General features: G+C 42.6%; 1 protein-coding gene across 1 annotated transcript in view; it reads left to right on the top strand.

Annotated features, from left to right (window-relative positions):
- Nucleotides 1–14,562, top strand: part of RAB3B (RAB3B, member RAS oncogene family) — a 64,878-nt gene that overhangs the window by 41,307 nt on the left and 9,009 nt on the right. The window contains exons 3-4 of the mRNA XM_072723978.1: nt 3,862–3,980; nt 7,071–7,195. Of these exons, the coding sequence (XP_072580079.1) occupies nt 3,862–3,980; nt 7,071–7,195 (244 nt within the window). The remainder of the gene's footprint in view (nt 1–3,861; nt 3,981–7,070; nt 7,196–14,562) is intronic.

The following is a 14,562-nucleotide window of genomic DNA, read 5'->3' on the forward strand; positions in this document are numbered from 1 at the left end:
AAAAGATAAAGTCCCATAGGCACTGGAGTGGTTCAGTTGGCTGAGTGTCTGACTCTTGATCTCAGCTCAGGTCTTGATCTCAAGGTCATGAGTTTGAGCCTCACATTGGGCTCTGCACTGGACATGCAACCTGAAAGAAAGAAAAAAAAAAAGAGGTAAAGTCCAAATCCCATAGTACAACATTAAAGCTCTCTCTAGCTTCAGCACCAACCAATTTTCCATTTCCTACCATTCCTTAAGTTCTTTTGGAGTACTCAATGGCAAAAACTCTTCCTTCTGCCAAAATACTTCTCCTTCACTTCTCTGCTTAGAAAATTTTCCTTTAGAAAAGTCCTTGTTGTCCTCCTACTGTTATCAAATAAGCACATCTTTCAGGGCAATGCTTCTGGATTTGGTACAGATTCCATTAGTGGGAGCTTCATTGTCTACCACATTTATGATTCTCCTCCTGGGCATATTATGAGATTGCATTTTCTTGGATGTGAGTGTGTAACTTGCTTTAGCTAGTGAAATGAGAGAAGTGGAAGTTTTAAGAGCCAACACATGACTCACACACTTTTTCTCTCTGGTTGTTGCCGTGTCAGTCTTTATCTTGGAATAAGAAAGACAATGGAATAAGAAAGACAAAAAGCAGAGCATCCAGCCAACCCTTAGTGGATATGTAGCAATAGTAAAAAATAAAACCTTGTTTAAGCTGCTGAGATTTGAGGATTGCTTTGTTATTGAATAACTCAGTATTTCCTAACTGACAACACTCTCTCTCTGCTTTGACATCTTCTATAATTACCAAAACCACATATTTCTATCTTACCTGACTTGTGTGACACGTTTTCTTTATACTGATTATCTGGAACTAATGGAACTAGTGACATATTGCCACATACTGCTAATTATCAGTCTACTGGTATGTCTTAGTACCTCTGCACTTTTACTGAGGATCCTTGAGGGCAGGGATTGTGCTTGGTCCATTTTTATATCACACAAAACATGGTTCATGGCTAACGTATAAATTGTCATGAGTGTAGGAGCCAGACTTACTTTGAATTGCAATTCTGACACTTAGTGACCATCTCTCTGAGCCTCAATTTCCTCACCTGGAGTAAAATGGAGTAACCATATATGCCCTACAGGTTTTTTCTGAAGTGTGTGCATAACAAGTGCAACATATGTACAAATAATGGCATGGTGTAGTTATCATTGTTTCCTTATTTGTTTTTATTATCATTATAGATTGTGTTCAAGAAATACTTGTGCATACGTCTTTCATTGGTTGAGGTTTAGTGGTATATGCATTGGACTTGGAATCAGAAGTCCTAGATTTAAAGCATAGCTTTTGTCACCAGTTTTGTGACCTTGGGAAAGTCACTTACCCTGGCTGCATTTTTGCATTCTCAACTATAAAATGCAAATGCTAATAATACTGATTATCACAGGGTTTTCATAAAATTTAAATAAGTTAATACATGGGGAAATGTTTTATACATGCTCAAGTATCATCATTCTAAAATTGTAACAAAACAGAGAAGATTGGCTGGTCCCGCACCTAAGGACTGTGTGGACATTTGTGAAGCATCCCAATGTGTTCCAATAACACTTAGCTGTTGGTCTTGTTTTTGCTTGTTTTGCTTACAGTCTTTCCAACTAGACTGTGATCTGCTTAAAATAAAGAATTGTGTTGGTTACTTTTCTGTTTGTTTGTTTCAAGTTTTTATTTGAAGTCCAGTTAACATATAATGTAATATTAGTTTCAGGAGTAGAATTTAAGAGATTCATCACTTCCATGCAATACCCAGTGCTCCCCACAAGTGTCTCCCTTTATACCCATCACCCATCTAGCCTATCCGCTGCCAGCAACCCTCAATGTGTTCTCAAGAGTTAAGAGTTTGTTTTACAGTTTGCTTCTTTTTCTCTCAATCTCTTTTCTTATGCCTATTTTATTTATTATTTTTTCTTTTTTAAAATTTAAATTTGATTTCCCAACATATAGTATACCATCCAGTGCTCATCCCATCAAGTGCCCTCCTTAGTGCCCGTCACCTACTTACCCCATCTCCCACCTGCCTCCCCCCATCCCCTCACCCTCCTCCCCTTCCACAGCCCTTTGTTTGTTTCCCAGAGTTAGGATCTCTCATGATTTGTCTTCCTCTCTAATTTCTCCCACTCAGTTTCCCTCCTTTCCCTTATGGTCCCTTTCACTATTTCTTATATTCCACATATGAGTGAAACCATATGGTGATTGTCCTTCTCCGATTGACTTACTTCACTCAGCATTATACCTTCCAGTTCCATTCATGTCGAAGCAAATGGTGGGTGTTCATCCTCTCTGATGGCTTTTAGTGATATTCCACTATATACATAGACCACATCTTCTCTATCCATTCATCTGTCCGTGGACACCGAGGCTTCTACAGTTTGGCTATTGTGGACATTGCTGCTGTGAACATTGGGGTGCAGGTGCCCCAACGTTTCACTACATCTGTATCTTTGGGATAAATATGCAGTGGTGCAATTGCTGGGTCATAGGGTATCTCTATTTTTAACTTCTTGAAGAACCTCCACACTGTTCTCCAGAGTGACTACACCATCTTATGTTCCCACCATGGGTTGGTTACTTTTTAAGCAAAATATTTATTTCTCCTTATATAAGAGCAATATGTGCTTATTTTGGAGAAAATAAAAATGCAAGAAAAAAAATTAAAATCCCTGTAATTCTTAACCCTTATACAGAGATAGTCACTATTAATCTTTTGATGTGCTTCTTTCCAGTTTTCTTCTCTGAATTTATAGTTACAAAACTGATATTATATCACATATACAAGCATGTCCCATGTCCCAGCAAATATTTTTGTGCATAGGTATGATTTTCTAATTTTGTAGCAAAAATTTTGAGGAGGAAAATTTCTGGGTCAAGAGTGAAAATATTTTTAAATGTCTTGAGACTTTGAAATAGATTTTTCAGAAAGACTTAACCAAGTTTCCACAAGCAAGGTGTGAGGTTGCACATCACACATTACATTACATTTTCATCTATAATGGGAATTATAATTAAATAGTTAAAATCTTTTTACATAATAATTATTCATTTGCCTTTTTTCCTGTGAATCGTTTGTTCCTCTTGCTCATTTTTCTGTTGGAATTTCAATTATTTTCTTTCTTTCCTTTTTTTTTCATAAGTTAACTCTGCCCCCCCTCAACATGGGACTTGAACTCATAACCCCAAGATCAAGAGTCATCTGCTCTAGTGACTGAGCCAGTCAGGTGCCCCTCAGTTATTTTCTTATTAATTTTTATGAAGTTTTCTTTATTTTTAAAAAAGATTTTTATTTATTTACTTGAGAGAGAGCAAGAGAGCATGGGGGGAGGGAGGAGCAGCAGAAGAAGAGAAGCAGGCTTCCTAATGAACAGGGAGTCTGACCTGGGGCTTGATCGCAGGACCCAGGCAGGGATCATGACCTGAGCTGAAGGCAGATGCTTAATCAACTGAGGCAACTAAGGTACCTCAATTTTTACGAGTTTCTTTTTTTTAAGATTTTATTTATTTATTCATGAGAGACACACACAGAGAGAGGCAGAGACACAGGCAGAGGGAGAAGCAGGCACCCTGAGGGGAGCCGATGTGGGACTCAATCCCAGGACCCTGGGATCACGCCCTGAGCCGAAGGCAGATGCTCACCACTGGGCCGCTCAGGTGCCCCCTTTATGAGGTTTTAAAAACCGTTTTATTCCACTTACCAAGTACAGTACAAGACACATAATAGGTGATCCTTAAATACACCTTGGGTTAGTTGTTAATTAGTCTAAGGATTTCTTGGAACAAAAGCAGACTTTCTAGGAAGCTAACTCTTTCCTTTTCCTACCCAGGACACAGCTGGACAAGAGCGGTACCGGACCATCACCACAGCCTATTACCGTGGGGCCATGGGCTTCATTCTGATGTATGACATTACCAATGAGGATTCCTTCAATGCTGTCCAAGATTGGTATGAGATTCATTCACCTTGTTCATTCATTCTTCATCAAACTGTCTAGGAAAACCTACTGTGTGAGTGAATCCACATACAACTTCCCCATGAAGTTTATCCCTGGGATGGGGTTCAAGAGCACATTTATTCAGGATACCTAGGTGGCTAAGTGGTTGAGCGTCTCCCTTTGGCTCAGGTCATGATCCCAGAGTCCCGGGATTGAGTCCCACATCGGGCTCCCCAGGGGGAGCCTGCTTCTCCCTCTGCCTGTGTCTCTGCCTCTGTCTCTGTGTCTCTCATGAATAAATAAATAAAATATATTTTTTAAATATTTTATTTATTTACTCATGAGAGACAGAGAAAGGGGGGGTGGGGCAGAGACATCAGCAGAGGGAGAAGCAGGCTCCACGCAGGGAGCCTGATGTGGGACTGGATCCCGGGACTCCAGGATCACACCGTGGGCCGAAGGCAGGCGCCAAACCAAACCACCCAGGCTGCCCTAAAATCTTTTTTTAAGCACATCCATTCAAAGTTTGTAAAGATCCACTATATAATGGAACTAAGCACAGCTCCTGAGGCACAACCTCTGAGTAACTTACATCTTTCTTCCGGGAGCATAACTCACAGGGAGAAGGGAGCATGAGGGGAGGATAGGTAAGAGGAACAGTCCGGGATTCTTGCCCCTAATCAGTGAAAAGGATGAGGATGGGAAAAGGTGGAGCATCTGTTGCCATGGGTCTTCTTTGGAGCCAGAGAGGCTGAGCAGGCCCGGGGTGCTGCAGCAGTGCTGGCCAGCGCCAAGCTGATCTGCTCCCCTTTGCATAATAGTCACCCTTTGAGGACTTCCCTTCTCCGACAGAACAGGTGCTGCAGTATGTGAAGTACTGTTGGGGCCTTGTAGCCTTGAGCTGAGGGTGACTTTGCAGAGTGTCCCGGGTGCCAATCATATGTCTATCATTCGTTCTCCTTCTCAGCCTGACGGTCATTCTCCCCTCCCTCCTTTCTCTCTCTCTTCCCTTTTAACAAGTACTATCTTCCTTTTCTTTTTTCCTTTTTTCTCTTCCCTTTTCTCTTCCTTTTCCCCTTTCTTATTTCCTCTCTTCTCTTCAATCATGCTCTGTCTCCCTCCTCCTCCTTCCCTCCCTCTCCATCTTTCCCCCCACCTCCTACCATGGAGTGACAAGCTCTTTCTTTAAGTGTCTCCACACTGCTCATTCTCTGTTGGCTTTGACTTTCTTCCCTTTCACCAAATCAGTCCCTGTTCATTCTGTCTCAGGAACACTGTGATTTTAACACCTGGTGACGATTCCTCCAAGAATAACCTGAGTTGCTAATCTGGAAGCTGAGAGTGGATGGGGGTGGGAAGAAGGAGGAAGATGACAGGAAGAGGACACATGGAGAGTTGGCTCTAGTTCCCTGCCTTGAGGCTGAAGATTGAGTGTCTATTCTTCCAAGCCCTAGCCTTTCAGTTTTGCCTCTGAGCAACTTGGTCCTAGACTAGCCTCCACCCACCATCTGAGCCCCAGTGCTCAGCACCTGGCAGCCCACAACAAATGTGGCTGAGTGAATTACGTAGCTTGAGGCAATGGTTTCTCACACTTAAAGAGAAAATTAGTGGTGGGATAAGCTTTAGGAGCAGAGTTGGTAATCCGTCCAGGTTGTATTTAGGGTTGAATTAAATTGAGTGTCAGTGTCAGGATAGGGTCACATTTAAGATCTGCTACAGGATTAATCATTTGCTGGCCTATTCATTCATCAGACATTTGTGGACACCTTCTCTGCTCTGTGCTCTGTGCTGGGGACAGGCACTCCAAAGATAAATGAGACTATCCCTGCCTTCAAGGAGAGACTTATAAATTCAGCCAAATGTAACAGGTGCCGCAGTAAAGGTGTAGGGAACCAAAAGGAGAAATAATCATTTCTATCTGTTGGAGTGGTTAGAGACAGAGTTAGGCCCATCCCCACAAAGAGATAGATCCACAATATCAGGGTCCTGTTTTATTCCTTATGTTAAAATTTTTGTTTCTTATTATATAAGTAGCATATGTTCAGTTTTAAAACTTGAAAAATACAGAAAAGTATTTTTTCAAGGATTTTTATTTATTTATTTGAGGGGGTGAGGAGAGCAGAGAGAGAGAGGGACAAGCAGACTCTGATTCCGTGACCTGAGATCATGACCTGAGCCGAAATCAAGAGTGAGTCACCTAACCAGCTGAGCCACCCCGGCACTCCTACAGAAAAGTATTTTTTAAAAGTTTCATAACCCATCCTATATAAAGGAAATCACTGCTGATATTTTGGTTTCTACAAATAATCATCTGAGACCTTAATGAATGTTTATAAGTCATGGAAGAGGAAGGAGAGACTAGGGAAAAGGCCTGAGAAAGCCTGAGAAGGCTTCCCCCAAGGAATTATGGGATCAGCTCTGGGAATAAGTTAGTGTGGGGAAGGGACTCCCAGTATAGGCAGAGGCACAAGCCATGGAAGAGCATTGCAGCATGGGTGGGAAGTGGGAGGAAGTGTGATGAAGCTGCAGAGACAGGATGTGAATGGTCTTGAACACCTTAGGTCTTGAACACTTCATCACTCAGCTAGTCGGGAGGGCTATAGATGAGTCCTTTTAAGAAAGGACTTAAAGTGGTCAGATAGATGTTTTAGAAAGAGCTTTCCAGGGATCCCTGGGTGGCGCAGCGGTTTAGCACCTGCCTTTGGCCCAGGGCGCGATCCTGGAGACCCAGGATCGAATCCCACGTCGGGCTCCCGGTGCATGGAGCCTGCTTCTCCCTCTGCCTATGTCTCTGCCTCTCTCTCTCTCTCTCTCTGTGACTATCATAAATAAAAATTAAAAAAAAAAAAGAAAGAAAGAAAGAAAGAGCTTTCCGCCCAGTGAGGAGAGAGGAGGGCTGGGTGAGGTGTGCAAGCAGGGCTTACGGGTCAGCACCTGTTGCAGCCAGCCGGGGCAGGTATCTATGTGTCCTCAGCTGAGTTCATTGACATAATATGGATGTAGTTCGCTCCCTGGAAGGGAAATGATGTCTTCGACTTTCGCAGAGTCCTTGCCAGCATGCAGGATGTCATTAACACAGTCCTCTCTCTGTCTCTCTTTAGGGCTACTCAGATCAAGACCTACTCCTGGGACAATGCACAGGTTATCCTGGTTGGGAACAAGTGTGACATGGAGGAAGAGAGGGTTGTTCCCACTGAGAAGGGGCAGCTCCTTGCAGAACAGCTTGGTATGGGCACAACATATGTGTGTGTGCATGTTTACATGGGAGTGGGACAATAAGGGGGTGCTGCGATTGTGGATGATGTGCATGTGTGCTCTGTGTACGTTGTTTTATATTTGTGCAATGTGCATATAAGCTTTTTGCTCTTTTAGGTTATGTTATTTATGATGTGTATATTTTGTTACATTGAATTAATAAGTACAATTTAAATTTATGAACTCTTCTTCACCAGTTCCTTCCACAAAGGTTTTGAGGTGTCCCATAAAAATCATCATAGTACATCAATAAAAAAATAAGAAAATTGGAGAAAAGGGAAAGCAGAAGGAGGAGGAACTTAAGAGGAAGAGGAAGAGGGTGAGATAAATGTATATATTTTAAGTTCCCAGGCATGTGTGAGAACTGGGCCAAAATACTGGCTTTTGAGCTTCCTATCAGCCATGCAAAGAGAGAAACATAGTCAATTACAGGGTCTCGAGAGAGTCCTTAACATAAAAACAAACCCATTGTTCAGAGAAGCACTTCTTTTCATTGGCAACTGTAGAGCAGACTCTATATGTTGGGTGTGACTGTGTCCTTAATATCAAACCTCCTTACAGTGATCACAACATTGTGTCTTAGAATTTCTCTCAATGTAAACTGATGTTTCTTTACCAAAACACAATCACAACAAAAGTAATTATATGAAGGGATGAAACAATGTGGTTTAAGTATGCAGCTCAGTGATGCTCTGACTTTTTCCAAAGTTAAAGCGCCTTTATCTTTGTGCTCCACCAAGACCCAGGCACTTCAGGTGTGTCTGTCTCAGTGGCCCCACAGCAGAACGCCTACCAATACTTGCTTCAAAGAGCAGCTTCTTCCCTTCCCTTCTTCCCTTCCCTTCCCTTCCCTTCCCTTCCCTTCCCTTCCCTTCCTTATATTTTATTTATTTATTTGACAGAAAGAAAAAGAGAGAGCACAAGCAGGGGGAGGGGCAGAGGGAGAAGCAGGCTCCCCTATGAGCAGGGAGCCCGAAATGGGGCTTCATCCCAGGACCCCAGGATCGCGACCTGAGCCAAAGGCAGAGGCTTAACGGACTGAGCCACCCAGGTGTCCTGTTTTCTTGTCTTCTCTTGTCTTTTCTATATTGAGGTTCAATGTAGGATCACCTTGGAGAAAACTTCCCCTAGAAGAAAGGATATATTGCTTAACTTTTAGCCAATCTCTCTAAATATGTCTTACAACCTAGGTATTGTAAATATTGAGGAGTAGGGAGTTTAAAGGTATTCTCTGATGGTCTCTGAAGTATAGATATTTGGGCTTGTGGGCAGTAAACTGTAAAATAGACAAATGTGAGTTGTGTGTGGTATATATGTGTATTATGTATATATTGTATTATGTGTATTATGAGTACATGTGTAGGAGAGTGTATTATACTCTTTCTTCCCTCCTCTATTCCCCAGGGTAGCCTGGAATAGAAATAAGCAAACTGTAGGTGTTTAATAAAGAGAGAGGTTGGATTATCTTGGACCTTACTATTCTTAGCCCACCACAGAAGTTCACAGGATCCAGAAAGTGTCACCAACCCGTCCCGCAGGTTCACAAAACAGTAGGCATGTGGCCAAGCATTTATTTGGGTGACCTTAGGCTATCACTTTATGCTTTCAACCTGCTGTCCCCAGGGACACTCCCAGCACCTTCCCTGCAGTGGCTACACCCCATCTGTTTAGAGTGTTCTTTTCTACTCCCCACCCCCTACCTTCATCTAGCCAGTAAACTTCCACTCACTTTTCTTTTTTTTTTTTTTTTAATTTTTTTTTATTTATGATAGTCAGAGAGAGAGAGAGAGAGAGAGAGAGAGAGAGGCAGAGGGAGAAGCAGGCTCCATGCACCGGGAGCCTGATGTGGGATTCGATCCCGGGTCTCCAGGATCGCACCCTGGGCCAAAGGCAGGCACCAAACCACTGCGCCACCCAGAGATCCCCTCCACTCACTTTTCAAAACAGCTCAAGCTTCACATCTTCTGTGAAGCCTCCCCTGGCTCTGAGAGCTCTTTTTCATGCCCCCACCTCACACACACAGCAGATACAGTACCTATCACACTTGGGTACACTTGTTTACTTGTCCACCTCCCTAAAGTTCCAGGGGGACAGGAAATGAAGTCTAGTTTATTTTTGTGCCAACAGTGCCTACTTACATGGCCTGGCACCAAGTAGACACTGCAAAAATATGTTTTGATTAAATTTTATTATGTTAAGTATTTGGCTACTTCATCTTATTTCAATCCAATTAAGACTTCCTGAGTGCCTACTCCATGCCAGGTACTGTGCTGTGAAATAGGATATACACCCCCATCTGAAGGACAGAAACAGTGATACCCCAAGTGATCAGTGTTGTGATAGAGGGATATGCTGGGGGTTGTGGGGGTGCAGAGGAGGCACCTAACTCGGTGGGGATCAGAGAACATAATGCCCAAGCTGAGTCTTGAAGACAAATAGGAGCAGCCAAGTGAGGGGGAGAAGCAAGGACATTTCAGGGGAATAACACTGTTCCTCACTGGCTGTGAGGAACAGCACTCTGTGTTCAGGGAACTATAAATCATTGACTGTATGAGTCGAGAGTAGCATTTTCCAAAGAGAAAGACTTATGCCATTGGGAATGTGCAAGATGATTTTATGTACATGCTTTTATATGTATTAGAAAAAAATACATATTCAGCATGTCAAGTCCTTAGACTTAAACAAGACTAAGTTTTAAAAGGTGAGTTAGTTTTCTGTTTGGAAAGAATATAATTGGCATGCCAAGCCCTTATGACTAAGATTTTTTTAAAGTGAGTTGGTTAAATATTTATTACATATTTACATCGTGCCAGGCACCGTTCTAAGTGTTTTAAAATATTACTCATTTAATTTAATCCCCCTAGAGCCCTCTGATATATGTGCTTCTCTTATCTCTATGGGTTGGGTTATTTTTTTGGGTTTTTTTTTTTTTTTAATGGATGAGAAAACAGACACAGAGAAATTGAGTAACTTGCTAGTAACAGGTTCTGTTACTAGCAAGAGAATTATTTCACTTAATTCTCACTGTAACCCTTCAAAGTCGGTACTATAATGTATATCCAATACTCTGAAAAATGAAGTGCAGAGGAGTTAAATAATGTGCTCAAGTTTATGTAGGTAAGAAGTAGTGGAGCCAGTTTAGATCTATCAGATTTATGTAGGAACATAGATGAAGTCTGATTAATTCTTAGTGCAGGTTTTAGGGAGGCGCTTAAAGAGGACCTTAATGAATAGATCAGATTTGGGCAGGTTTACTATTTTAAACTATGTCTGTCCTACACAATTTCCTCCATTATTTGCCAGTATTTGCCTATTTAGACACCTGTCTCTCCTGCTAGATCTTGAGAGCAACCAGGTTATGCCTAATTTGTCCATTATCCTAAGCACGCAGAATAGGGTAGACATTCATTCATACATCTATTCACTTACTCATTGAGCACTTACTCTGAGCTGGGTTCTGTGTTGGCACTTGGGATCTAATAGTGAACAAAACAGCTATGATACTTACTGTCATGGAACTCATGGAAAAGGGACAATAAACAAATCATTATACAAATAAATATATAATTTAAAATGTTGTAGACAAATTGAATGGTGTGTGAATTATATCTTGATAAACCTGTTAGAAACTGTGGTAAGTTCTGCACGAATTAGTACTCTTGTTATGGCAAGTGATAAAATCCCAAATCAAACTAGCTTTAATTTTTTAATAATAGAATTTATTGGGGCACCTCGGTGGCTCAGTCAGTTAAGTATCTGCCTTCAGTTAAGTGTCTGCCTTCAGCTCAGGTCACAATCCCAGGGTCCTGTGATCAAGCCCCACATCAGGCTCCCTGCTCAGCAAGGAGTCTGTTTCTCCCTCTCCCTCTGCCTCTCCCCCAAGCTGTGCTCTCTCTCCTCTCAGTCTCTCTCTCTCTCTCTCTCTCTCTGACTTACTCTCTCAAAAAAATAAATAAATAAATAAATAAAATATTTTTAAATAAATAGAATCCATTGACTCATGTAGCTAGAAAGTCCACTAGACCCAGGATTCTCAACTTTGCTTATCCCTTCAGCCTCCTTCCTTCTCCAGTCAAACTCTGCATGAGGAGTAAGATGGATGATGGCAGTGCCAGATTCATATTTTCCCAACTCCTTCAATAAAAGGCTTTCTGTCTCTCAACCACTAAATATCAATGTCAGGGAAGACTATGATTGGCCACCTGTGAGTCATGTGCCTGTCCCAGTGGCTGGGGGAGGCGGGTATTATAACCAATAGTGCCACCACAACTCTTTAAAATAGTGATTCCCCAAAAGAAGGAATGGTGGGCAGATAAAAGTAACATAAGTTACAAGTGCTATGAAGAAAGTGAGAAAGAAAAATCTAATTTTAGACTGGAGAATCAAGATCTTCTGAGAAAGTAACACTGAAGCTGAGAACTACAAGATTAGAAAAAGTTAGCCAGGCAAAGAGTGAGTGTGAGTGTGTGTGTGGGTGTGGGTGTGGGGGGAGGGGAGACAGAGGGCCATATTCCAGATCAAAAATAGTTCTAATGTGGGGTAGAGCTTGAAGCACTCATGATATTGAAAGAAGGCCATGCCACAGGGGCTAGACAATCAAGGGGAGAGCGGTGTGAGGTGAGAGTAGAGAGGTAGGCAGGGATCGGATCATGAAAGATCTTGTGGGCCATTTAAGAATTTTGCAAAGATGTGATCAGTGCACAGTGAGGATGCTCAGCCTTCCTCATCCCCACATCAGTCCTACCCTGCTATGCCAGCAGTTAAGTTTCAGTGGTCTGCTTGCTACCACAGTAGTGCCCCTCTTCTGCTTCATGGGATTCCTCTTCAGGATTCCCTTTCCTTTAGCTTTTCTCAGCTCACTAGGCTAAGACTAGTGATATGGCCAGCAGCTAGCTTTTGTTAAAGCTATGAGTAGCAGCAGGCCATCAATATCCTCAAGGTTCTTGGGACATGGGTGAGACTGTGGAGTCACTGAGGCAAGTGGATCTTTGGGAGCATGGGAGAGTTTCAGAGACTCCTGTACCAAGAGGCACAGCATTTTAGGGCTTCTGCCCTCCTGTGCCCTTCAGGAAGGGGCTTTTTGTCCCTTCCCTAGATCTGAATGCAGATGGGTCTGGCCAAAGCCCGAAGGATAGTAAAAGAGAAACACACTTCTGCCTACAAGGGAAGGAGAGACTCATTTACAACGTGGTTTTGGAACACACACATACACTCATTCCAGCAAAGTAGAGGGGGAAAAGCAAACAAGACCAGGAGTTAGGAGGCTGAGGGTTTTATCCTGTTCCTGCCACTAGTTTACTAGGTGACCTTGAGCATCTTGTTTCCTGTCTCTGGGTCTTACTTTGCCTATCTGAAAACAGAGGATTTGGATTCATTGACGAGAAGGCCCATTTGGCTCTACCCCTCTTTGATTCCATGATTTCAATTCACATAGTTCCTGCTTATCACTCAGATTCCTTGTACACTGCCTTGCTTATTTTAGGTGCCTGTTAGATGTGGGTTTTTTTGGATTGGGGTGAACAATTGAAACCTGGGTCACTAAGTCCGGTTAGACAGAATCAGAGACCCAGTTGACATTGATAGTAACCAATTTTGGTGTAGTAACTAATTTACAAGGTGCTTTCACAACAATTTTCTGTGATCCTTACTCTTACTTCTGGCCTGGAGGATGCCATTACCATCAGCTCCATTATACTAATGAAGACGTTGATTCTAGACTTGTGTTTTCTTGCATATAATGAGCTGTGCCACACTTCTCTGTCTTTATTTTTTCATTGACAGATTATGTAATTTTTCTAAGCCATACAGGTAACAGGTGTTAGGCCCAATACTCAAACTCAGCCTTTGGACTAAAACTCCTAACATTCCCAGTATATCATCATCCAGTGGTATTTTCCCAAAAGCTTGCCATAGCTTCTCATCAAATTCCTGCCCTCAGTCACAGTGTTTGTGAGATTTCTTCAGACTCTCTTGTGGTAACACATATAAGTTAGGAGCTTAGGTCATAAAGGTTTCTCACATATGCCAGCTGCAGGTCAGTTGTGACTGTTCTGTGTGTCCTCTTACTCTGGGATCTAATCTGGGACGGCTAAACTACACAAAGGCTCTTAAATTTTTTGTTGGGATTTGGAATGCTCACATCCATTGGCCAAAGCAAGTTACATGACCAAATCTGATGTCAGTGGATTGGGGATATATTCCTCCCACAATCAGGCACTGCAGGCTACTTGCCAGTGGGTGGGGATGCCAGATCCTCTACAGGGAGGGTAGGGAATAATCTGCCACTATCACCTAACACATGTGGGCCCTGGGGACACAGAGGTGAGTGGGTTCCCTGCCCTCAAGATGCTCACTGATGGGGTGGGTGCATGGGTGGTGCAGTCAGTTAAGCATCTGACTCTTGGTTTTGGCTCACGTGGTGATCTCAGGGTCATGAGATACAGTCCTGCATCAGGCTCTGTGCTCAGTGCCATGCTGAGTCTGCTTGAGATTCTCTCTCTCTCTCTCTCTCTCTCTCTCTCTCTCTGTGCCCCTCCTCCTTGCTATAAATAAATAAAATAAATAAATAAATATTTTAAGAGTAAGATGCCCATTGACTAGGGGAACAAAATAGTGGATATATAATTTCAACATCCTCTGGGTAGATGGCTTTGTCAGTCCTTAGCCCGTATGCTATCATTCTTCACTCTTCTACTCTCTCTTCTGCAAGTACCCCCAGCCCCTGCACCATCCCAGGGAGTTAACATTTGCAGGCTGTGTTTCCCAGGCTCCTGAGATAGTGGCTTTTGTCTGGGTTTAGCCAAGGAGAGACACTGGCAGGTGATTAGAGATGGAGAAAGGGGAAACCTGTATATTCCCACTCCCCACTCCTTAAGTAGAGGCTGCTTCTCTTCTCTGGCTCCTGATCCCATGATTCTAGCTTCTTTTGGCCATTTATTACTAAGGCTAAAGAAGCTAGCTTGTTTTGTTTCTTTGCTGTTGAGGATCTCTGGTTTCCTCACTATTCTATTGGTCTCTTTATTCTTCTGTCACCTATATAACCAATTCCCTCTGGTTTAAATGTTAAGAATAGTTCCCATTTTCCTGTTGGAATCTGACTGAAACAACTGTGTAAGGCGCCTTGGGAGTACAGGGAGAGGTACATTGAGGTACATTGTATGTTCTGAGTGATGGAGGTGGGGCAGGAAGAGAAAGGGAAGGTTCTTTGGAATCAGTGATTCCACAGGTGAATAATGAAGGTGATTAGGAATAGGAACTAGTTGGGACACCCTGGTGGCTCAGTGGTTGAGTGTTTGCTCAGGGCATGATCCTGGAGTCCTGGGATCGAGTCCACATCAG

The sequence above is a fragment of the Vulpes vulpes genome, chromosome 10 (assembly GCF_048418805.1).
Source record: "Vulpes vulpes isolate BD-2025 chromosome 10, VulVul3, whole genome shotgun sequence".
Taxonomy (NCBI): Eukaryota; Metazoa; Chordata; class Mammalia; order Carnivora; family Canidae; genus Vulpes; species Vulpes vulpes.